The 26,331-nt window shown below is 34.6% G+C and overlaps 2 protein-coding genes across 3 annotated transcripts in view; one reads left to right on the top strand and one right to left on the bottom strand.

Annotated features, from left to right (window-relative positions):
* Positions 1-2,242, top strand: part of JAK1 (Janus kinase 1) — a 113,945-nt gene extending 111,703 nt beyond the window's left edge. The window contains exons 26-27 of the mRNA XM_039838457.1: positions 117-227; positions 848-2,242. Of these exons, the coding sequence (XP_039694391.1) occupies positions 117-227; positions 848-952 (216 nt within the window). The 3' untranslated portion in view covers positions 953-2,242. The remainder of the gene's footprint in view (positions 1-116; positions 228-847) is intronic.
* Positions 2,239-26,331, bottom strand: part of RAVER2 (ribonucleoprotein, PTB binding 2) — a 71,454-nt gene continuing 47,361 nt past the window's right edge. For both annotated transcript variants that reach the window (XM_039838490.1, XM_039838489.1), the window contains exons 10-12: positions 24,309-24,420; positions 22,845-22,975; positions 2,239-4,470 (exon numbers count right to left, since the gene is read on the bottom strand). In XM_039838490.1, coding sequence (XP_039694424.1) covers positions 4,324-4,470; positions 22,845-22,975; positions 24,309-24,420 — 390 coding nt within the window. In that variant the 3' untranslated portion in view covers positions 2,239-4,323. The remainder of the gene's footprint in view (positions 4,471-22,844; positions 22,976-24,308; positions 24,421-26,331) is intronic.

The raw sequence follows: 26,331 nt of genomic DNA, 5'->3' as shown, positions 1-26,331 counted from the left end.
AGGCAAAAGCCTTTTTGTTAATTTTCAGTTAATTCTAGAAATTTCACCTTAACCTATTTAGTGTTTGTATAAATATGTGCAAAGTAACACATTTTGTTTGGTTTTATTTTACATAGTTGTTCCTGAAAATGATAGGCCCCACTCATGGCCAGATGACAGTAACAAGACTTGTGAATACATTAAAAGAAGGAAAACGTTTGCCTTGTCCACCTAACTGTCCAGATGAGGTATTTTTATTATTTTCACAGCTTGGGTTATCCAAAAGGGAGTAGAAAGGAGTAGAAAACTTAAAATCATTTTCTAAAGCTGAATTTCAGATAAGGTATCAGAGAATCATCTTTGGGCCAGACGACAGCCACAAGTTATTTATTTTCAAAGCAAGGATACCCTCCAAAAGTAGGCTCACCTCAGTGAGCACCCTAAAGGAGCATATTTTGATATAGCCTTATTGTGACATATATTTAATTGCATTTTGTGTATAAGTTTATCCCACTTAATAGCATTTATGGCATTCAATTTTCTGTAAAGTGAATTGAGCCTTTAAGACTAACTCTTTAGACTATTTAAGATGTACTGAATAATATGAGTCAAAAAGAATGAAGCAAAAACTGTGGAAATTTATAGAATCTAAATTGAGATATAACTTCACCCTTAAACTGGTTTATGGTCAGTTAACCCACGAGCTTCTCAAATGTTATTTACGAAGTATAGAAGTCCCATTTTCTGTATTTTTAAAATTATTCAAATACTCTTATTTATAAAGGAAAATGATTTCCACAGTTTTCTTAGTCTTGATGTGTCTAAAATTTTTACAAAAGATTCCAAATCTAACATTTTACTTTTACAGATTTATCAACTTATGAGAAAATGCTGGGAATTCCACCCATCTAATCGGACAACCTTTCAGAACCTTATCGAAGGATTTGAAGCACTTTTAAAATTAGCAGCATGAAGACCATTTAAATCCCACTGTGTATCAAGTTCTCCTTCCCCCAATGAATACCCAGGCCATTTGAAATCATTTTTAATGGGAAAAGTTTGTATTCTGTCTAAAAAGATACTTGGGTACATATCCATGTGTAAGACACTGTAGTGCTTAATATGTGTAAGTACTTCTTCCTCTTTAAATTTGGCACCAGTAACATAGTGACAAATAATCACAACCAAAAATATTAGCACTCCTCCTTTGGGAAAGAATATACCACCATTTCATCTGGCTACTTTACTCTCACAGCTGTATAGCAGAATGGCATTTTTCAAAAGATGAGCTGATCATAGTAAAGTCACAAGATTGATTGCTTTCTCTCAGCTGCCAGTTGATTTGAAGTGTTTTTCTGGCATATAAAAATCAAAGGTTAATAATGGACTTAGATGATACTCTAACATGTAAAATTTCATTACACAGTGATAGATACCTATAATATACTATACAAAGACGAGGGTATGCCTGTCACCAGTAGGACTTAAACTTTGAATTGTTTTTCTAGTGGCTTAGCTCCTGTCCCTTTGGGTGGCCAGTGGTACCCTTTTTTTTTTTTTGAGAAGAGTCAGATTCATACCCAAGGGGACAGCTATGGAATAGATCCTTTGCTGCATGATGTTAATTCTTGAGAACTGTGCCAGTGCTTTCCTAAACATTATACCTTTAATCAGATTTGATTCTAAGAACCTGGATGCTATTATACATGCTTTTAAGAAATGTCAATGGATATCCTTTTATAACTACCACTTTGGGGCAAGCTATTCCAGCATTGGTTTTGGATGCTGTATGCAACCAGTTAGACTATATACCACATACACCGCACTGTTCTTAGAGTATTTCAATACTTACATCCATCTACAAGAGTTGATCACTATTTTGACCATCACCCTACAGCATAAGACTTGAAAGAAAAGACCCAGGTAGAAGCACTATGGAGTTCAGGATCCACTAGACGGTTTTCAGTATGCTTTGGGGTAGCTGGGTAATCAAAATGTCTAAGCTCTGATTCAATGTGAACCATAAGACCTGTATGACCAAGAGTCTGAAAAACTGTGTTAATACTGTCTAGCATTTGTTCAGTGTTGTTATTTTTCACCTTTTGAGCCTGATAAAGAGTTCTGGATTCAATGGCAGTAATAAACTTGCCGTTTAAATTTGTTCAATAACCTTACATCACCAAGACCTGTCTAACAAACCTGTGGCCACTCTATATGCACTTTTTGTTTACTCTTTATACAAATAAATATGCTAGAGACTTCACATGCATATGCTTTTTAATATTAAGATTTCATTTTCATAGCATTTCAAACAATCTGTTTACTTAGAAAAATAACAGTAACTTTGAGAGGTTTGGTAATGGTCCTTATTACTAACAACACTTGATTTGTACTTATGTTATGTCCAATGATAATGGGGCACAGGCCAGTACAGATGGCAGATCCACATGTGCTATAATCCAAAATATCTTTTAGTTCTTTCAACCTCTTCCTGCTTTCATTTTTGCAGCTCTGACTTAAAATTCACTATCTTCTGTTTGTACTGTCACAGAGGTGACTAAGCATTGAAGAAGCTTAATGCAACAGGAAAATGGGAAGAAGTGCAGAGCAAGGAGAAGCCATTACTAATCTCCTGAGTCATAACCGAGGAATGCTTATCCCGATCAGTTATTCATAGGTAGTATACTTTCTTAGAAATTCTTAGTTTTAACTTTCTAGCTGTCATTTCCAAAAGAATATATGCAATAAATTAGACCAAGTAAAACTCTTTACAAATCATACAACATATGTACCAATTTTAAACTTCATAATTAAAACAGGATCTTATAAGTCCCCCAAATTACAAGGTATGCTCAGAGTTCAAAAAGACTAGGATCAGTGACACCCCTAAACTCCATTACATCAATTATGGTCTCATAACAAGGAACAAACTTAGAGATTTCTAGATGGCAAAGCATTTCTCATGCATTTGATACTAGGGTCTTCAGGAAATGGTGATGTGAAAAGTTATATGCAATAAAACAATTTTTTCGCAAATTAGGTTAAATAGCCAATAAATTTTTAGCCTAATATACTACAAAAGAATGAGACCAAGCAGAGTGAGGTGTAAAGCTCATTAGCTCAAAATAGTTATACTGTTACTCCATAAGATTCCTTCAGAAAGGACAATATTGATTCCTTTACCATAATTTTGCAGAAATAGGGCAGTTGATAGTCAAAATATGCCCTATTCTAGTAATTAGATCATCACGAGTCTATGCTATGAAATGAGACAAACCTAGGTTCTTTGCCACTTACAAGTCTGCTGCAAAAGTTAAAGGTGACATAAAAAGATTAATCAGCACTGTCAGATCAGGGGTCAGCACACTTTCTCTATGAAGGGTCAGACAGTAAATACTTTAGGCTTTGCAAGCCTTCTGGTCTCTGTTGCAGCTATTCTGTTCTGCCACTGTAGCACAAAAGTAACCATAGGAAATATGTAAATGAATGAGCACGGTTGTGTTCCAATAAAATTTTATGTATGGGCACTGAACTTCTATAATTTTAAAGTCATAAATTTTCATTTTTCCTCCAACCATTTAAAAATGTAAACATCATTCTTAGCTTGTAGTCTGTACAAAAACAGGTGGAGGACTGAATTTAACCCCAGGGTAGAGTTTGCCAACCCCTGAAATTAGATCACCAGAGCTACTTTTCTTAAAACACCTTGTTTTTCACAAAAGGCATAAGTGGTTAATAACATATTAAGAGTAAAGCATCTGTAGCAGTGTATACTTTGGACGTCACCATCACTCTGTTTGGATTTTATATTGCCTGGCTGGTGTGGGGGGTAATAATTTAGTTTGCATATAAGAGCATCTTTATAACGATACCATCACTGCATTTTGTACTTGTATTCCTATAGTTCTAAGGAAAAGATCTAAAAATCTATAAATGAGATTACTTCTAAGGGAAATTAAATTGAAATACACATTGGCTTATAAGAAACTCATTCTTCTAAGGCCCAGGAAACAAGACTGTTTCCCATTTATTGCTTCAAATTTTTATATATGGTGTCAAAATTATTCCCAGTCCTAAAACAAGGAATATTGTTAATTTCTACAGTGGACTTATATCACATTGAATAAGATGAATCTAATTCTAGTGGAAAATGTCCTCAATTGATGTCTCTTCTTATTGCTACTTTTTATTTGGCAATTATGCCTGCTGCACAACACAGTTCCTTCTGGGAAACTATAAACCCGTATTTAAAGGATATGGCTAGTTTGAATGTAGTTAAGGCAGCGATGAACAGCAGAGATACTGCAAAGAACCTTATGAGGTTATATAAGGAAAGAACTTAGCTCAGTACACTCGCTTCTTTTTTAAGTAGGTCTCCACGTAATATGCTCCTTTGCCCTGAGAATGCTGGTCAACAAATTCCACTGAACCACCTTCTGGGGCAGAGACGAGATATGATGAGCCTCGCTTTTCATTTCTTAAAGATGACACCTACGAGAAAAAGAAATCACAACTAATGCTAAAACCTATGTTAAAATTGATTTGCTAAGGATGTTTACAGGAAAAGCAATTCTACTTCCGATTTGGTATAAAAATGGAATAGCAGGATAAATAACAGAGCTGTCAAAAAAATTGCACAAACTTCTTTGTTAAAACAAATCAGATTTTAAAATTTCTATATCAGAATCACTTGTGGAACTTTTGTAAAATACAGACCAGTCTGAGGGCCCTTTCTCCCCCATGACCCCATTTTGGGGAAAGGAAAAAAACACTGCAGTTGCTTCTACTGTTTGCACCTAGTTAAACCCCACTGAATCAGAATACCATACCTGATACCAGTATTCCTCTGAAAGGAGAGTGCCTAAGAAATTGAGCTGCATATCAAATTAGATGTTAAATTCATCTCATAATAAAAAGTAGCAAGAGAATAAACTAATAGGTGTAAAAACTGGCAAATGATGTCAGTGAAAATAACACGATACCTTCTAGAGAGCAATGTGAATTCAAACTTTAGAAAGCATGTTAAAATACCTATTGCCAGGCTCCATCATGAAGATTCTGATCTGGAAGTGTTTATGATAAGAAGGGCCAAAACATTCCTCACAAGTAATCACAGTAATCAATATAGTAAAACAGATCGTGCAGCACAGCCCCCCCCGCGAGCTCCTAATTTCTTTCTCACATTTACAATCTTGTTGAAGCAGAATTATATAACAATATATGAGAATGTAGAAATGACTCATAAGGAAAACTTCCAGTAATGCAGATGAGCCTTCTCACATTACAGTTAAAATTATAATAGTTTTTAAACCAATAATGGTCACAATTTAAAAAATGGGGGTTAACTTGTGAGATGATGAGTCTGTTACAACTCCCCGTAGATAATGTAGTTCTCATTCATGTTGAGAGGGATAAGGAGATGACTAAGAGCGACACAGGAGGCTACTGAGTGCCCTCCTCCCATGGACTTGCACAGCTACACATGGGCAGTTCCCTCTAAGAGAGATCCAGAAATGAGCTGAGCTACTCCTACATACTGGACAGAGAAAATGTCCACACAGAAATGGGTAGGAAAGGCTTGAGACATATCACATAAACCTCACCCCCAGCACAGCACCATACAACAAATAGACTAAGTTTTATGTAAGCCTCATGGTGACAAAACCAAAACCTACAGTGAGTAAGTGTGTATGTACATACACACAACGAGATGAATTCCTATATACTATGAATGACATGAAGAGAAAGGAATCAGCATACAACTGCAGAAAATCATCAAATCACAAGACAGCAAGAGGAAAAAAGTTACAAAACACCCAGAAAATAACAAAATGACAATAGTAAGTACATATGCATCAATAGTGACTAAATATAAATGGACTAAATTCTCCAGTAGACAGATATAGAGCAAATGAATGAATAAAAATCAAGGCCCAACAATGTGTTTACAAGGGTCTTAGCTTAATGGACGCACGGACTAAAAGTGAAAAAATGGAAAAAGAAATTCCATATAAAGGAAAGCAAGGGTCACTGTACTTGTATCAGACAAAATAAACTTTAACAAAATGTCATTATAAAAGAGGTCAATAAGAGGATATAACAATTGTAAATATTTATGAACCCCAAACAGGACCACCTAATATATAAAGCAAATATTAAGCAATGTGAAGTGAGAAACAGGCAGCAATATAATAATAGAGGAATTCCATACACCACTTTCAACGATGGATTATGTGAGAAGAAAATCATTAGGGAAACAATGGTTGTAAACTACATGTTAGACCAGATGGACCTAACAAAAAACATTCGGAACATTCCATTCAAAAGCTACCAAATACACGTTCTCAACAACACATGGGACATTCTCCAGGGAAGATTGTATATCAGGTCACAAAACAAGTCTCAATAAATTTAAGAAGACTGAAATCACATCAAGCATCTTTTCAGACTACAATGGTATGAAACTGGAAAATTCTCAAGGGAGATTAAACAACATCCTCCTGAACAATGGGTCAAATCAAAAGAAAAATTATCTTGAGAAAGGTAAAAACGAAAACATGATACATCAAAACTTATGGGATGCAGCAAAAGCAGTTAAAGGGAAATTTATAGTGATAAATGCCTACATGAAGAAAAAGATATCTCATATAAACAACCTAACTTTACATTTCAAGGAACTAGAAAAAGAACAAACTAAGCTCAAAGTTGGTAGAAGAAAGGAAGGAAAGATCAGAACAGAAATAAAACACCAAAAAGACAATAGAAAACATTAATGAAAATAAGAGCCAGTTCTTTGAAAAGATAGAACTGACAAACCTTTTGCTAGACTCACCAAGAAAAAGAAGAAGACTTCAATACATGAAATTATGAATGAAAGAGGGGACATTACAACTTATACCACAGAAATCAATCACAGAGACCATTAAGAATAATTATATATAAACACAATGGACAACCTAGAAGAAAAGGATAAATTACTAGAAACACACAATCTACAAAGAAATAGAAAACATGAACAGACTGATACTAGTAAGGAGATTGAATCAGTAATTAAAAACCTCACAACACAGAAAAGTCCAGAACCAGATGGCTTTACTGGTGAATCCTACCAAACATTTAAAGAATTAATACCAATCCTTCTCAAACTCTTCCAGAAAACAGAAGAGGATGAACACTTCCAAACTCATTTTACAAGGCCAGCATTACTCCTGTACCCAAACCAGACAAGGAATTACAAGAAAATTACAGGCAAATATCCTTGATGAACAAAGATATAAAAATCCTTAACAAAATATTAGTAAACTGAATTCAACAATACATTAAAAAGATTCTACACCATGATCAAGTGTGATGTATTCCAGAGGTACAAGGATAGTTCAACATCCACAAATCAATGTAATACACCCATTAACAAAATGAAAATAAAAATGGTCATCTCAACAGATACAGAAAAGCATCTGAAATTCAACAGCCATTCATGATTAAAAGCTCTCTATAAGTGGGTATAAAGGGAATGTGCCTTAACACAATGTAAGCCAAATATGACAGGCCTACACACAACATCTCACTCAACAATGAAAAGCTGAAAGCTTTTCTTCTAAGATTAGGAACAAAACAAGGATGCTCACTTTTGTCCCTTATTTGACATAGTGTTAGAAGCCCTCACCAGAGCTATTAGGCAAGAAAAACAAAAGGCATCCAAATTGGAGAGGAAGAAGTAAAACTGTCACTATTTGCAGATACATGATGCTACATATAGAGAACCTTAAAGACTCCATTAAAAACCAATTAGAATAAACAATTTCAGTAAAGTCGCAAGATCCTAAATCAGTATACAAAAATCAGTTGCTTTTCTATACACTAATAATGACTATCAGAAAGAGAAATTAAGAAAATCTCATTTACAATAGAATCAAGGAAAAAAATCATAGGAATAAATTTAACCAAGGACATGAAAGATCTGTACCCTGAAAAGTCTAAGAAGCTTATGAAATAAATTGAAGATACAAATGGAAAGATGTTCTCTGTTCATGGATTAGAAGAAGTAATATTGTTTAAAATGCTATCCAAAATATCCTACAGATTGAATGCAATCCCTATCAAATTTCTAATGCTATCCAAAATATCCTACAGATTGAATGCAATCCCTATCAAATTTCTAATGGCATTTTTCACAGAAATAGAACAAACAATCCTAAAATTTGTATGGAACTACAAAAGACTCAAAGTGGCCAAATCAATCTTGAGAAAGAACAAAGTTAGATATGTCATGCGTACTGATTTTACAAAGCTATAGTAATCAAAACAGTATGGTATAAAAAACACAGATCAATGAAACAGAATAGAAAGGCCAGAAATACACCTACACATAAGTGGTCAATTAATTAATGACAAAGGAGCCAAGTATGTACAATTGGGAAAGACTGTCTCTTCAATAAATGGTGCTGGGGTAATGGGACGGCCACATGCAAAAGAATGACACTGGACATACACCAACATTAATTCAAAATGGATTAAAATCTGAACACTTAAAGGTAAAAAGCAGAAATAAACAAGTGGGACTACTTCAAACTAAAAAATAAAGCTGAACAGCAGAAGAAATCAACAAAATGGAAAGGCCCAACTTCCCAAATGGGAGAAAATATTTGCAAATCACATATCTGACAGGTTAATCACATATCTGACAGAGGTTAATGTCCAAAATATATAAATATCTCACACGACAGCATGAAAACAATCTGATTATAAAATGGGTGGAGGACCTGAATAGACATTTTTCCAAAGAAGACATACAAATGGCCAGCAGGTACATGAAAAGGTGCTCAACATCACTAATCATCAGGCAAATGCAAATCAAAACTATAATGCAATATCACCTCACACCTGTTAGAACGGCTATTATAAAAAAGAGAAAATAACAAGAATAGGCAAGGACATGTAGAAAAGGGCAACTGTGCCCTGTTAGAGAGAATGTCAAGTGCTGCAACCATATGGAAAACAGTATGGAGTTCCTCAAAGAATTAAAAGTAGAGCTACCACATGATCCAGTAATTCCACTTCTGGGTATTTATCCAAACGAAAGAAAAAAAGTAGGTCAAAACATACACACACTCCTATATTCAATGCAGCATTATTTACAATAGCCAAGATATTGAAGTAACATAAACGTCCATTGAACAGATTTTTTAAAATGTGGTAGATGATGGAATATTATTCAGCCATAAAAAAGAAGGAAATATTGCCATTTGTAAAAACCTGGGTGGACTTGAGGGCAATATGCTAAGTGAAATAAGTCAAAGACAAATACTATATGATCTCAAAAGTGAGATCTAAAAAGCAAACAAGAAAATGAAGCAAACCAAACTCATAGATACAGAGAACAGACTGGTGGTTGCGAGAGGTGACAGGAGTGGGGTGGTGAAATGGGCAATGGTGTTTCAAGGGCCAAATTTCCAGCCAGTTATAAAATAAATAAGTACTGGGCATGTAATGTACAGCATGGTGACTATAATTAATAATACTGTATCGTGTATTTGAAAGTTGCTGAGAGTAAATATTAAAAGTTCTCATCACAAGGAAAAAATACTGTAACTATGGATGGTAGTAGATTTAATTAGACTTATTGTGATCATGTTGAAACAAATATAAATACTGAATCATATTGTACACCTGAAACTAATATATGTCAATTATATCTCTCTCAATTTACAAGAGAGATTCCACCCTTTTGTTGCTGCCTGCAACAAAACTGTGCTAACCCAGCAGTTCCCAACCTTTTTGGCACCAGGGACCGCTGTTCTTAGCGCTGGGGAGCGGCTGCAAATACAGATGAAGCTTCACTCGCTTGCCCACTGCTCACCTCCTGCTGTGTGGCCCAGTTTCTCACAGGCCACGGACCAGTACTAGTCCGCAGCCCGGGGGTTGGGGACCCCTGCTTAGCTGGAGCATCCTCCCCCTCACTCTTCTTCCCCCACTACCGAGCCTCTTCATTATTCTCTTCAGCTGCGTTCTCTGAGTTCCTTTGTTGGTCTGGTTGTCTTACTGCAGGTTGGACCACAGCGCTAACACTGTCAGACTCTTAGCATCAAATATAAAGAACTATTTCTTATCAGCTTTCTTCCTCTAATAAATGATCAGTCCCTTAAATTAGTTTAATTTTGAAAAGCTACTTGTTTTATAACCTAATTCATTTTTCAAAAAGGGGGAGAGAAACAATACCTTACTCTGGGATCTGGAACTCTCACTCTCTTAATTCCCTTCCCTGCTATGTAGTAATCCATGTTTCACACCTTAGTACAAAGCAAAGCAACAATCTGAATATTCCTCTCTTTCTATACCATCTTTATTCTCAGAAGCCAGGTAAGAAATTTATTAGATGCTTTCATTCAAAGGACTTCCCAACTGTGCTACACCATTCTCAATAAGAACCACCAGTCGAGATGTTTGCGATCAGCAAAAACTTCAAGCTGCACAGGAAATATTAGTAAGAAAAGGAAATGAAAATGGATGTCATTACAGCCCACATGATACGGGGAGAAAGATAATTCTTCTGATACACTCTATTGAATATCTCTAACTTTCAGTGCAAGGACTCGGGTTCAGTGGGAAATGATAATAGTTGATTACCACTTTTGATACAAAGCTCAGTGTTCTAGGAGAAATGAAACAAAAAAGAGAAAACCATAAAAGAGGGAAAGTGTAAAGCAAGCAAATACTTTTCCTTCTATTTCATATTTGGAAGGCATAGACATCCATGCTTTCATAGACTAACTTCTGAGAGCACTGGGCTGTGTGCTATGGGGTTACCTGGAAGAATGAAATTTGAGCTGTGCCCTCCAAGAGATCATATCTTAGGAGGGGAAGTTAAAAAAAAAGCACAAAACAATTCTAAAAGGAGAATGCCACCACGCCTAAAGAAAAATAGAGGTGACGTGCTAGAGCTTTTTCAGAGAAGGGAAAATGAGAGAGGTTTTGAGGAATGGACAAAGGTTCACGGATGATCCCATGTGAGTTAAGATTTGGAGGCAAGGTCAGATATGGTCACGAGTAGGCCAGGAATGACCCTTCTAGGAGGCGCCTGAGCAAAGGCAGATGGCAGGAAAGCATGGGCCTGTGATGGGATACAGTAGCTGGTCCATGGAAGAAAGTCGGAGCAAAGGAGATTAGAAAGGCAAGCTGGCCTCAATCATGGATAAGCTAGAATGCCAGGCTAAGGATTATAAACAAGGAATGATATGTTTGATCTTGAAATGTGGATTAACAAGCGGCTCCATAAAAAATGTGGCGATGGAGGAGATGGCATCAGAAGATCCCGCCAGGAGGCTACTGAACTTATGTTATTAGACATGTGCATGCGAACACATCAGATTATATGTGATTTGATTTTTTTTTACGTGGAATATACAAGTGAGAAAGAAGAAAGCGGTTTACTTTGAAAATCTGATTTAAAAAGTATTTCAATGGGAATTCATGCTTTGGAGAGACTGAAGAAAGACATTGAGAAAAGCTATAATACTCTAACTATGCATATTTAATATTTAGGAGGAAATCAGATCAACAACATAGCTAAGCCATAGTACATGTGGGGAGGTATAAATTGACAAAATATAATTATGATGATATCCTACGTTGCTCCTGACATCAGCTCTGTGTAGTAGGATAGTAGATAATCTATTCAATTATCTCCATTGAAGAGATGAGAAAACAGCTCTGGAAACTTGTGACTTGGCTAAAATCACAAGGCTATTTAATGTTAGAACTGAGACTCCAATCCAGTTTTCCTCGGTTTAGTGTTCATTGTTCTAACCTGCCTTATTTTTTAACCCATTTCCCATTTGCCCAGAGCATGCTCGCAGGTGGCACTTGCGGCTGCAGTGTTTACCCTGAGATAATTCATGGATTACAGTCCTAACCTTACCCCTAAAACCTGCCACGAAAAATCTCTTTTATTATAATTTTCACATCACTATAGTATAGTGATAGTATCGGGAAACAAATGACATCATTCTATTTATACATTATTTTTAGTAGTGGTATTTCCATTTACAAAATATAGTAATTCACTATCGTTGAAAATGTCAAATCCCAGAAAACACAGCATTCCTAAACGTAGCATTCCTACACATGATATTAATGCTGGCAGCAAGCGGCACTATTTTTCTTCTAAATGGGAAATGGGTTAAAAATCTAATCTTTTGCACTCATTTACTATGAAACTCATCTGTAACTATGCAATTGCTATGTTATTTTTGGATTTAAAAAATCATATTTTCTTCCTTTAATTAAAGCAAATCTTTTTATCTTCATATAACTGTAGACTTTCCTCTATTTCCATGTGAATGTAGAAAAAGAATGACATAATTTAATTTTTTGCTTAAGTTTTAATTCTTACGACGTGCCTTAATCTCGATTTTAAAGTTTACTTCAATAATTGAACTGAAGACTAGTTTTAAAAGCTCTGATAAGAATTCCAGAAAATGGAATCTTGAATATCCCTCAGAGATTACGTTTGGAATATGTTAATATCAATAGTGAATTTAATCAAGCTTATCTAACATCAGTCCAAATTAAGATATTTATTATTAATACTCTTCTGAAAGGAATGTAACCAGTTAGCATGTGGCCATTTAAATACAACATCAAACTGATTTTCAGAAAATTCTGCCTCTATTTAGGACACCTCGACTTTACATTTAGCCTTATTTTACCTTTTCTAAGTTTTGTCTCTTTAGCAAAGTTAGATTGGATGGAGAACCTAAAATGAACAACTGCGCTCGTTCTTCCAGAATCTCAATCAGACCCATTTCCTATTGCTTCAAGTCCAACTCTTGGACTTCATAACTAGAGAAACATGAATTTTTATTATCTTTTCTGCATTAAGCACCGTTTATTTCTAAAGTTTTATTTAAAGAGTTTCCCCCAGTTGTTAAAAAAATGTTTTAAAGTCAATATACTTCATTTTGTAGCATTGATATCACTGATGTTTGTTCCTCACATACATATACATACATAGATTTTTCAATTTTCATATTAATTTTTGCTTCTCAGCTACTTGCCTTTCTTCATATGAGTTAAGTTTTAACTTCGACTTTAATAACTGATCCTCCAAAAGGTATTGTACTGCATTGAAAAAAAAATTTGATCATCCCCTTACGAGTTTCGGATACCAAGTTGTACAAATTATATACCTTATATTTATGTATGTTTGTAAGGACTTTTTAAAAATCAAAACACATTAAAATCCTTTGAAAAATTAGATCATCAGAGTAGCAAAACTGTCTTCAGATTTATACTGTATTATATTTATTGATTTTTTGAACATTTAAAATACTGACTTGATTTATAAACAAAAGATTTTAAAATAATGAAGATAACTAAATCTTAAACACATTTCTTAATATCAATTTTTTGCAAGTCATTAAAAAATTATTTCCAACTTATTGTCAAATTAATATAATCTGTGGTTCCATAATTATTGTTGAAGGTGGGTTTAGGTTTATAAAAATATTGAAAATATTTAATATTTGTCACAAGATTACTGATCTATCACAGTTGACACAAGAATCTTTTGGGCAAGTCTCACTGCTTTATTTGCCCACTAGGTGGCAGCATTAGGTTCTTTATATAAGGACTGAATGTTTAGGCCTTTTTGTTTTTGTTTGTTTAATTATTTTTAAATTTAGTTTCAAGTACACAGTACGTTGTTTAGACATCTATACAGTTCATAAAACGATCCTCCCAATTGCTCCCTCCCCCCCGGCCCCTCCACCTAGCCAACGTATTAATGCTAACTGCATTCCCTATGTCGTGCTCCCCATCTCCGTGACCATCCATCAGCTACTAATTTGTACTTCTTTAGACCTTCACCCCATTCTCCCAGCCCCACCAAACCCTTCTCTCTGTCCTACACCAAACTGTCCACTATATTAGTGAGTCTGTTTTTGATTAGTTTGTTCTTTTTATTCCTTAAATTCCGCATATAAGTGAAATCATATAGTGTTTATCTTTCTCTGTCTGACTTAAATACCTTTTAGGTCCATCAAAGTAATATCTTTTTCCACACCCTTCCTTTTCATATATAGGGGTCTTGTTTTCTTATCTTTTCAGCCATTCAATCTTTTGGTTGGAGCACTTAGTTCTTTTCCATTTGAGGTACTTATTGATAGGAATGTAGTTGTTACCATTCTTTATTCCTGTTTTTGATACATGTTTTTTCTTCTTAAAGAAGTCTCTCTGACATTTCCTGTAATTCTGGCTTTATGGTGATAAATCCCTTTAGCTTATTTTTGTCTGGGAAGCTCTTCATCTGTCCTTCAACTCTAAATGATAGCTTTGCTGGATAAATTATTCTTGGTTGTATACCCTGGGTCTTAATCCTGTTGAATATTTTTTTGCCAAGCCCTTCTGTCCTGCATAGTTTCTTTTGAGAAATCAGCTGCCAGTCTTATGGGTGTTCTCTAATAGGTAATTATTTGTTTTTCTGTTGCTGCTTTTAATATTCTTTCTTTGTATTTAACCTTTGGCATTTTAATTATGATGTGTCTTGGTGTGGGCCTCTTTGGATCTCTGATTTTTGGAATTCTCTGAGCTGGGGAAGGAAATGGACATAAAACCCCAGGCCTTTTTGTTTTTGCTTCCTCTTCTCTTATCGCACCATCATCATACGTTCTGTGGTTGCTTCTCTAGAACAGGCAGTCAGCTGCTTGGCAGAAAATACTCTTTAGTGACCAAGGGCAACACAGGAGTACAGTGTGCAGGTAGATAGCATGCTGCTAATGTGCTGAATACCAGACAACGACCCAGTATGGCCAGTTAAATAAGAATCCCAAACCACAATTAAAACAGTCACATGAAACAACTGAAGTAATTCTTACATTATTATTTACATGACTGAAACTAATGACTATGTCAAATTTAAAAGTTGCTTCAGAGAAATTTTGACTTATTTTACCTATCTACTAAGAGGAGGAGAGGGAAAAATGTTTTCGACAGATTATAATTAGATGTTAGATTTCGGTGTTTCTAAAATATTTAACAAATTGACTCAAAGCCTTCTCCCAACCAACAGACACAGATGTACCTACTTATCTGTACCTCAGAATCCGACATTCCAAACTCCATTTATACATTCAAACTAACAAGATTACATAGCTGGCTATTATGCTTTTATCGCTGTTAGAGTGTGTACTACAAATTTTAAAATAACTACATCTATTTCTGACTTGTTTTTTCAAATAACAGTTCAAATATTTAAGAAATACAGTTTTTGAGAAAATTATTAACTGCAATTCAATGACATTATTGAGAAATGGGACCATGTGAAACTGGTTTCTAATTAGAACTAGACCTAAATTACTGATTTGGTGGTACATATACACAATGGAACATTACTCAGCCATAAGAAGAGATGAAATACTGCCATTTGCGACAACATGGATAGATTTCGAGATAATCATGCTAAGCGAAATAAGCCAGACAGAGTTAAGTTGAAAATCACATGATATCACTTATACGTGCGATATAAAATAAACCTAAAAGCAACAAATGAGCAGGACAAACAAACAGAGACTCATGGACATGGACTACAGACTAGTGGTTACACAGAGGGTGGGGGTGAGGGGAGGGGTGGGGAGGTGGACAGGGTAAAGGGGGTCAAATATAGGATTTGGGGGAGAGTGAAGTTGGTAAAGAGGATCAAATATATGGTGGCTGAAGGAAATTGGACTTTGGGTGGTAAACACGCAATGGAATATACAGATGTCAAATGATAATGTACACCTGAAAATTATATAATCATATTAATCAATATTATTCCAATAAATTTAATTAAAAAAATAAAACTGATTTGTCTGCTTATCAATAGATACTTTTAGGAGCTCTAAAACACTAAATGAAAATGCTACCTCTTTAGTACAGTTAAGACTTTTTTTTAACATTAAAGTCCAATATTTGTTGATATTCAGAAAGTTGTACCACAATCAAACTCCAGGCATTTTCATCACTCCTGTGCTTGTTAATAGTCACTCGACAACTCCCACTTGGCCCCTCGTAACCACTGCTTATTTACTTTCTCTATAAGTTGTGTGTTCTGGAAATTTCATATAAATGGAATCAAGTAATATGTGACACCTCTGTATCTGGCGTACTTCACTTAGCAAAATGTTTTCCAGGCTAGTCCGTGTTGTGACAAGGATCAGTACTCTAATTCCTTTTATGGCTGAATTCCATTGTATGGATATACCACATTTTGTTTATGCATTCATCAACTGACGGACACTTGGGTTGTTCCTCTTTTTGGCTACTATGAATAATACTGCTATGAAAATTCATGTACAAGTTTATGTGTGAACAGGTACTTTAATTCTCTTGGGAATATACCTAGGTCATAAAGTAACCCTGCATTTAACATTTTAAGGAACTGCCAAATTGTTTTCCAAAGTAGCACATCATTTTACATTCTCCCACAGCAATGTATGAGGGCAACAATTTCTCCATATCCTCACCAACACTTGCTATGACTCATTTTTCTTCATTCTTTATGTATTCTTCAGACTGGATATGTATTCTTCAACTGACCTATCCTCCAAACATGCTGATTCTTCCTTCTGCCTGTTCAAATCTGCTGCTGTGCTCCAGTGAATTTTTCACTTGAGTTATTGTACTTTTCAAATCCAGAATTTCCATTTGGTCTTCTTTTATAGTTGCTGTCTCCTTATTGATGTTTTCTGTTTGGTAAGACACTGTTCTCACACTTTCATTCAGTTACTTCAACGTAGTTTCCTTTCATTCTTTGAACATTTAAGACAGGTGATCTAAAACTTTGTCTAAGTAAAGCCCAGTGTGTGGGCTTCCTTAGGGACAGTCTCTCTTAATTGCTTTTTCCCCATTTAGAGGAAAAAATATTGTTTTCATATCTCATGATTTCCTGTTGAAACTGGCCATTTAAAATAATGTGGTAAGTCTGAAGACCAGATTGTACTCCCTCTTCAAACTTTGTTATTGCTGTTTGTTTGTTCAGTGACTTTTCTGAATTAGTTATCTAAAGTCTGTTTTATTTGTGTGTGGGGGTCACTGAAGACTCCACTCTGTTAGCTTAGTGGGCAGACAATGATTGGACAGAGATGCCCTGAACCAATAAGGCTCCCAGACTTTGCTGAGGGTGCATGGGTGGGTGGATGGCTGTGTGTGTGTATCTCTGTGTGTGTTGGGCCATGCCTTCAATACTCAGCCCGGCAGCTGACAACTTTGTTTTAGCTGTCTCTTCTAAATGTGAGAGTTTATAGCCTTTGAGGGTCCTTCCTGGGCATGTTCAGTCCTACACGTGTGCACGGTCTTGTAAGAGTCCCAGGTAGGTTGGCTTTTCAAAGCCCCTGTGAGCATTCAATTCCCCAGCTTTTCCTATAAAGCTTTGGCTAGCCCATTCTCTGCCCCAAATGTAATCTACTGTCTCAGGCAACCACAAAGTTAAATAATTTCCTCTAAATGTTTTCAACAAACTTTGTTAAAAGCTTTCTGCATTGGTTAAGCTTGGAGTCAGGTCAGATGAAAACAGCCTTGCAACTGGGGTCTTCCAGGGAACCAGCAAGCAGGTCAAATATTGACAATTCTCTGGGAATGTGGCATTATATGAGCTCCAACCCCTTCCCGCACCCTTCTTGTGGCTGCCAACATCCTGGTCTTCCCTGTGAACATGGACTGTTGGAAACAGGAATAAGGTAAGTTAAAAGACCACAAAGCTGGCTGTTCTTACAACATCCTGCCATTTTTCTTGAATAAATGCTCCCCAGGTTGCTATAAGCCTGTGGTTAATTCCCAGAGTTTTGTAAAAGTTGATTCTACAATTTTTGCCAGTTTTATTGGTGATTTTTGGAGGAGAGAACGTTTAGAGGTTTCCATTGTGTCATTTTTGCTGATGTCATCTATGGCTTGGATTTTCCATGTAGGCCCATGATATATCGCAAACTAATTTTAGAGTATGGAATGAGGCAAGAATCCGGGCTCATGTTTTCCAATATGGATAATCAGTTGTTCTAATATTTCTCTTCTTCACCTGTGACATTGTTTTGGAAATTTTTGTCAAAAATCAATTTACCACTTAAGTATGCATCTATTTTTAGACTGTCCCCCTGATATATTTGCCTACCATTAGGCCAACACCACATAGTCTTAGTAACTATGACTTTACATCTTGAATTCGTCCTCCAACTTTGTTCTTTTCTAAGACTGTTTTGGGTAGTGCAGTTCCTTTGCATTTCAATATAATTTTAAAAATCAGATTGTTAATCTCTAAGAAAAAAGACTGCTGAGAAACTGGTTAGAATTGTACTGAATCTATCAATCGATTTGAGAACTGATATCATACCAATATCCAAGTCTTCCCATCCATGAACATACGGTATGTAACTCTCCATTCACAGGCATCTTCTTTAATTTTTCTCAGTAATGTTTTGTAACAAGTTTTCATTGTAGAGTTCTTGCAAATATTCTCTTAATTTACTGCTATGTATTTCATGTTTGGTATTATAAATGGAAAAATTTTTTAAACTTTATTTTCTGATTGTTTGCTGCTAGTATATAGAAATACAATTCATTTTTGCATATCGCCCTTCTGAGACTGAAAAGTTTACTTACTAGTTTTAGTGGTGGTTTTTTAGATTCTTAGGATTTTTTTATGTAAATAATCATGTCATACACAAAAAGAAACATTTTTACTTTTCCTTTCTTATTTGATACTTTTTAAAAAACTTTGTTGCACTGACTAAAACCTCCAGTAAAGAGTTTAATAAAAGTGGTAAAAGTGTACATTCTTGCTTTGTTTTGACAATCTCTTTGTTTAACTGGAACATGTAGTCCATTTTGATTTAACTATTATTACTCAATTGAGATTTATCACTTAGCTATTTGTTTTCTATTCATCCAATTTTCCTTTTCCTTTCCTGATATTTTTGGCTTAATCAAATGTTCTTAAAATTCCATTGTAATTAAACTACTGACATTTTAGCCTGTACTTCTTTGTATTTTTTAATGATCGTTCTACAGATTACATATGCATTCCATAATTTATCACAATTTATTCAAGTTACTATTGTTCTTCTTCATGAGAAATGTAATAACCCTACAAACATAATTTCATTCACTCCATGCTGTCCCTTGAATATCAAATATGTTACATCTATAATCCATTATAAACTCAATGTGTTATAATGTTGCTTTTAAATAAATTTAAAAAAGAAAATATAGTCTCTCTTCTATTTACTCACATATTTACCAGTTGTTTTAACATAGTGGTTCTCAATGGGGGGCAATCTAATGGGCAGAGGACAAGGATGCTGCTAAACATCCCACAATGTACAAGATAGCCTGCCACAACAGAGAATTATTTGGCCCAGAATATCAATAGGTAATGTGCGTTCTTTTTACATTGTTGCTTTTGAGATAATCTCTTTATAACTTTGGTTTTCAGCATATTAACTGGTGTGCCTAGATCAAATTTTGTTTTTATTTAGCCTGCTTTGCAAAGGTCGTCTCTGAGCCTGTTAGATCTGTAAGATTTTTAAATCAAATTTGGGAGATGTTTTTACCATTATTTTTTCAAATAGTTTATGCTCCATTTATCTTTCTCCCCTCCTCCTGGGACTCCAATAACATTTATTTTAGACTGCCTGATACTGTCCCTCTGATCCCTGATGATCCGGTCATTGGTTTTCAATCTCTTTCTCTTCATTCTTCGGACTGAATTATTCCTTTTGATTTGTCTATGTTAATTAAAATTTTTTTCCCCTGCTTTCTCCAATCTCCTGTTAAGTCCATTCAGTGTATTTTTTTTTCAGATATTATACTTTTCATTTCTAGAGTTTCTATACTTTTTAGTTTATATTTCTTTCCGAAATTCCTTATCTGTTCATTTTGACCTTATTTTCCTTTAAGTTCTTGAACATATTTATAACAGTTGCTCTAAGTCTTTGTCTACTAAGACCAACATCCGGGTCACCCTGGGGTCAGTTTCTATTAATTCCTTTTTCTTTTAATTGTGGGTAACATTGTTTCTTCAACTATCTAGTAATTTTTGTGGATGATATATTGTAGAGACTATAGGTTATAAAATCTTCCTCTGATAACTTGACTTTTGTTGTAAGAAGGAGTTAACTTTTCTGAACTCAAACTCCAAACTGTCTCCTCTGTGTATGGAGGAGTTGAATCTCTTCGCAGTTCTTCAGCCTTCCATCTGTTGTTTTCCACTAGATTCTCCCTCACACGAACGTAATTCAGGAGTCGGTCAAGTATATATGGGCTCAGTTTACATAGAGATTTTGAGGCTTCTTCTTATGTAACCCCCTTCTCCTGAGATTACCCCCCTTGCTTTTTAGCCTTGCTAACAGTCTTGAACTCTGTCCTCTGACTCCATCAGCTGGTAAGGCTATACAAACTAGGTGGTATTAAGCAAAAAGCCAAAGGAACGCTAATCTCATCCAGTGCGACTTCCCTTTTTCAAGGACTGATTCCCTTCAGTTTCTGCCTACTGTTGGTCATCTTCCAGGGCCTGCAAATAGTTGTTTTCCTTTCATATTTAACACAATTTAATAATGATTATCTGCAGGAGGGATAATCTAAGATGAGCAACTCCAAAACAGGAATGCCAATTTGGATTTTTAAATGTGATAGTTTTATTGAAAGTAGGTATTATATCCATCTATATCTTGACATAACCACTGTCTCCTAATCCTTATGTATAGCAGCTAATACAAAAAACAAGCAGTTTCTACGAGATACTACTTCCATGCCTGAAGAAACTTCTCCATGGTATAATGTGGACTTCGTAATCAGAGAAATCATTTAATAACTGCATGAACTTGGAAAGATTATTTGCCCCTTTATAGTGTTCCACTTGGATTATGGAGGTGGTCTTTTAAATCTCAGGATTGTTAGAAAGAGTAAATCTTACATTACAAAGCATGTAGCAAGTGTTAAAAAATATACAAAAAAATGTTGTTTGTTTTTCCCTTAGATCTCTTCCTCCATTTTAGCAGTGGGAATAGTAGACGGAATTCCTAAAACATGACCACCTTTTACTAGTTACTTTATTCCATAACTAACATTTAATTAAGTTTACTTTAGAAGGATGAAAGAACACAGGACAGAAAGAAAATATCTTACTTCATGAACAAGCGTTAGGAAATAGTAGGGACTGTCCAAGGGGACAATGAATCCAGGGAGGACCCACATCTCCACAGTACCTCTGAGGAGGCAAGTCAGAAGCGAGGTAGGAAAAGTATCCAAAAACCACAGAAATCAATTAAGCAAAACTCCTAATGAGAAAAGCAAGACAAAGTTCAAAAGTGAAATAAAAGTACAAAAAATAACTATTAAAACAAATCATACATTTAACTAAACTTTTTAAAATGTATTGTGCTTCCTCCTGTTTATAAAATTTTGTTCCTTATAAAGAAATAAAAAAATCAGAATCGTACAGGACTATATTTTATAATTTTTTTAAAAAAAACAATAGATTATATAATATTTACCATGTGCTTACACATGGTTTTATATGACGTAATAAAAATAAAATTTGCATAGTATTTCTTGGTATAAAGATGACAACTTATTTATTCAGTCTTATACAAATGTTGGAAATTTAGGCTTTCTAATTTTCACAACTATAAATTAATCATAAGTGATTTTACGCATCTCTAATTTTATGGCTTTTGTCACCTGCAAATTTCCTTATCTAAGTCATTACTTAGAATGTTAATAAGTAGTGTTAATAAGAATGAAGGTGGAACCCTCTGAAACATGTAAGAAGGTGCCTTCCAGGTTCTGTCTGTTCTTGACTATTGCTCCTTATTAGGTATGCTGCCACCTAATTACATCACCTCCTAACCTACATAGCTCTATCTTTTCCACAGGTATATAAGAGACTCTTTTATATAGTTTGCTAATATCCAGCTGCACCATTTCTCCAGAGTCTATTTGACCTGTGTTTCTAGTACCCTATCATAAAAGCATAACTAGGTACCAATTGTTCTAAGTGAATCCACATTGTTTTTCTAAGTTTATTAGAAACAGGTAAGACAAACAGAGTTGCTCCAAGGAAAACAAAGTGTAGGCATTGCTCCAAGAGACAGGATAGAGCTGAGAAAAAGCTGACTGCTCTGAGAAATAAGAAAGAATCAGCATTTTTAATCATAAGACTCTCATTATTACATAATCATATACTGCTAACATGACATGTACTCTCAGCTTAAGCTACTAAGAGTAAGCTGAAAGAGAAAAGGCAAAGCAAAGCTGACATAAGCAAGTAATGACATAGTATGTCTTTTGAATATAATACTTTTCATAACAGTGCCTGTAATTATGATAATGTTTCTACATCAATAAGCGGTGGTGAAGAATAGAGACATTTCTTTGGGTTTCTTAATCAGAGACATTTCTTTGGGTTTCTCCACTATGATGTAACTGAGAGGTCAGGAGTTTTTCTGTAAAGAGCCAGACTGTAAATATTTAATCCTGCAGGCCACATAGTCTCTATTGTAACTACTCAACTCTGCTATTATAGTGCAACTGCACCACAGACGATATGTAAATGAATGGCCAATAAAACTTTATTTACAAAACAGGTGGTGGGCTGGATTTGGTCTGTAGTTTGCTGATCACTAGTGTAAACAATGACAGGTAACTACCTAGTGCAAAATGACATTAATCTCTTGAATGTGTCCTAAAATTCCAAATGGTGAGCAAAAAGCATCGTGTAGATTAGTGTAATTTTAGTTTCCTACGATATTATAGGAATCATAATTTCATGTTCAGTGAACTCAAGAAATAGTTGAACCAACTTTTCTATATATTATCAAAATCTGAAAGTCATTTACCTGTGCATAGTCACCAAAGGGTTGAGCGATGCACTTCTCCAGTGTGCGCTGTGATTCACTGCCCTGAGAGATCGCATCCAGGATGTTGCTTGCAATCCCAGTCTTCTGTAAACTGGTTTTACTCGCAGGGGCTAAAGGCCAAATCAATACATATATTATAGTTAGGCTGTTTTATTATAAGCTATAAACACAGTACAAAACTTATTAATTCAGAATATTTTTAACTAGAACACAAATTTTACTTTGCCAGTATATATCTATATTTATGATCCCTGGGATAAAAATGTAAATGATATGGTCTTGTTCATTTAAAACAGCTGAAAATGACAGCTTGCCCTATGCATAAATAATTTTGGTGGAAACATTTAAAAAACATGTCCAATAATCTAAAACAAAGCATACAAGATGTAAATTAACCATTCTTGTTAATGTAATAATTGGAACCATCAATTTTTATACCAGATAAAAATAGAACTGGTATACTAGAAGCATGTTAAAATTTTTCCTGGTTTTAAAAAATTACAAATTAATGTTTAGATTCAAGAGGCTATTTCATAAAATAGAGAATGCACATTAAAAATAAAATTCATCTTTCATCTTTTTTCAATCCTATTCTTTTTCCCAGAGGCAGCTGTTTAGAATTTATTTTCCCAGATTTACTTTATGTATTTACGTATTCAAATATGTACATGTAAGAATACACAGCTTTAAATAAACATAAATGGAACAATTTTTAATGCATACATCTGCTTTTTCCACTTAATTTGCTTTAGAGATCATTTCCTAATGGTACAAGTAGCTGGCTCTTCCTCAATTACTAAAAACAGTTGTATAGTATTCAATTTTACAATGAACTGTTTGTTTATTTGGCCTTTCCTCTACTGATGAACAGTAAGTCAGTTTTTCACTACTGACAACCAATGTTTTACTGAATATCCTAGTGCACTGAGCATACCGCATTTGTGATTTTCTGTTAAAATTATGTTTGGATTAATAGTTAATTTACACCAGATGAAGACCTGAGGAAATCCTCCAAAAAAGTGAGAATCCCACTTCTGCCAATTATTAGTAGCTCATATATTTTTGGTGAATTTTGCAAATACTCTGGATATATTAGATTACTTAGCAGTTTAAACCTCTATCTTAGAAATATGATTCTATATCTATTTTAAAGGATTATAGGATTGCCAAATAGTTCCTTTGCCCAATTATTTTCAATCATGATTCAATAACAATACAATAAACTGACTACATTCTTAAAATATTATAAAAGATGTTTTCCTTAAATAAAATAGAATGCATTTTAAGTGTCTTAATTTTAGTTATTCTTCCAATTTAAAGACTTCACTTATAATTGAGGCTTTAATTGGTTAACAGACATTATATACCTCAAGTTAAAAATTAAAGTAAAACCCATAATGGCAACTATTCAATAAAACTCCAAAATACTGAGTTATCACTTACAGGATAAGCACACACTGGGCAACACACTTGCCAAGTTCAAATATGGATTTTTACTCAGCCGAATTTCCTTTGGTGGTTCTCCCAAGAGTGAAGTCTGATTCTTAGAGGCAGCCTATTTATGATAAATAAAAGAGTGGATGCTTAATAAGAGGTAGAAGAAAACAAAAATGCAGAAAAAGAAATACTTATTCTTCAATAAATCTAGTCTAGTGTGATCAAAAAAAAATTGTAGAACATAACGTTTGGAGATATAGTTATAAAATATTTCTGGATGTTAATTAAAATTATCCCATTTCACCTACTACTGTTTTTTAGTTTTTTTTTTTAATAAAACTATTCTGGAACCATAGAACTTTAGAACTGAAAGATAATGAAAGGCCACCTTGTACAACCTTCTCATTTGAACCAGGAGGGAAATCATCTTCACATGAAAAACCAAATCCTGTACCTTATTTCCATTAATACTGTTATCAACATTAAAGAAAATACATTTAGTGTTAGAGCCAGGCCTCAAACTCTTCCTTTCTTAAGTTATATTGCATTGCCCAGAATATTGCCATTCAGCAACGAATGCCTCTACCCACACCATTACCAAGACTTTCGTGATTCGAGGCTCACAGAAGTGGTAATATAAAACTGGCAATAGAAAATGAAAAGAAATCCTCTCTCCCACTCTTTTCCCTCCCTCATAAGGGAGCCTACTTCAGAGCCTGCTGACTCTCATCTACAGACCTCAATCTCGAATATTCCCTGAGTTCTCTAAGTCAGTGATTCCCGAATTTGTGTGTGCATCAGAGTAACGTGAAGGGCTTGTTGAAACATAGGTCCCTGGGCCCCACTCCACAGTTTCTGATTTAGGAGGTCTGGAGTGGGGTTCAAGAATTGTATTTCTAAGAAGCTCCAGGTAATGCTGATCCTGCTGGTTGGGGAATAAATACACTTTGAGAATCATTGCTCTAGTGCGAGGGAAAGCAGGGCATGAGCAATTCATGGTATTGCAGACTTTAATATGTAAACAATTATCAACATAAATTCTGGAAGTGATTTCCATGAGTGCAACTTCTAAAAAAGATTTAAATAACCTTTTTTTAGTAAGATTTTTATTTTATATTGTATGGCCATAGCCAAGTAACAAAGGCAAAGCTTATTTATCTCTGATACTAAAAATGATACCAAACAAAATATGCAGATTTAATAAAACCCAATTCTACATTTAGATCATAACCCTAGAAATTTAATTTCTTGAAAATATGATATCGGTATATTTTTATATAACTAGGTGTAAAGATTCTAGTATTTCCTTAACAGAAAAAAAAAAAGACAAAATCATGGGCTGATTCTTTAGTGTATTTCATATTGACAATATTTTACTTTTCACTCTTTGATGGTAAAGATTTTAAAATCAGATACAATTCAGGTTACTAAAATTAAAATTAAAGCTAGTAACAACTGTTTTCATCTTAAGTTCATTTTTATTTTGTTCCTTGAACAGGATGAAGAAAGTATAATCTCAAGTGTTTATTTCTATATTTGAGAGCCAGTGCTTATAGTTGTTCTTTATGTAACCAATATTATTATATTTGGGCACAGGAATCTGTTTTGAACGTCTTCATAAGCGCTGAAGAAGTCCAGTTTTCCTTGTGGTATGTAAATCACGGATGCCGATGAGAACACTTACTATGTTCTAGGCACTGTGGTAAGTCTGATAGTACCAAAATGAATAAAACAGGAATACTACCCTTAAGAAATTCATATTCAAGTAGTAGATAAGACAGCTCAAATGAAGTCTAAGTTAGAACCGTAAGATTAAAAGTGGGAACTAAAACCATTAGATATATACCAAAAGAAAGCATATAGCAAGAGAAGGGGAAGTATCCTGGAGAAAATATAGTGATTGAGAAAAAGTAGCAAAGAAGTCTCAGATTTTGTTAATAAAGTACTCAGATTGCTAATATAATAAGATTATATCCATCTTAGTGATTATCAATTCTAGCTATAAATGAGAATCATTTATAAAATTTTT

Source organism: Pteropus medius, unplaced genomic scaffold, assembly GCF_902729225.1.
Source record: "Pteropus medius unplaced genomic scaffold, Ma_sr-lr_union100, whole genome shotgun sequence".
In the NCBI taxonomy this organism is placed as follows: domain Eukaryota; kingdom Metazoa; phylum Chordata; class Mammalia; order Chiroptera; family Pteropodidae; genus Pteropus; species Pteropus medius.
This window is presented reverse-complemented; position numbering and strand designations above follow the sequence as displayed.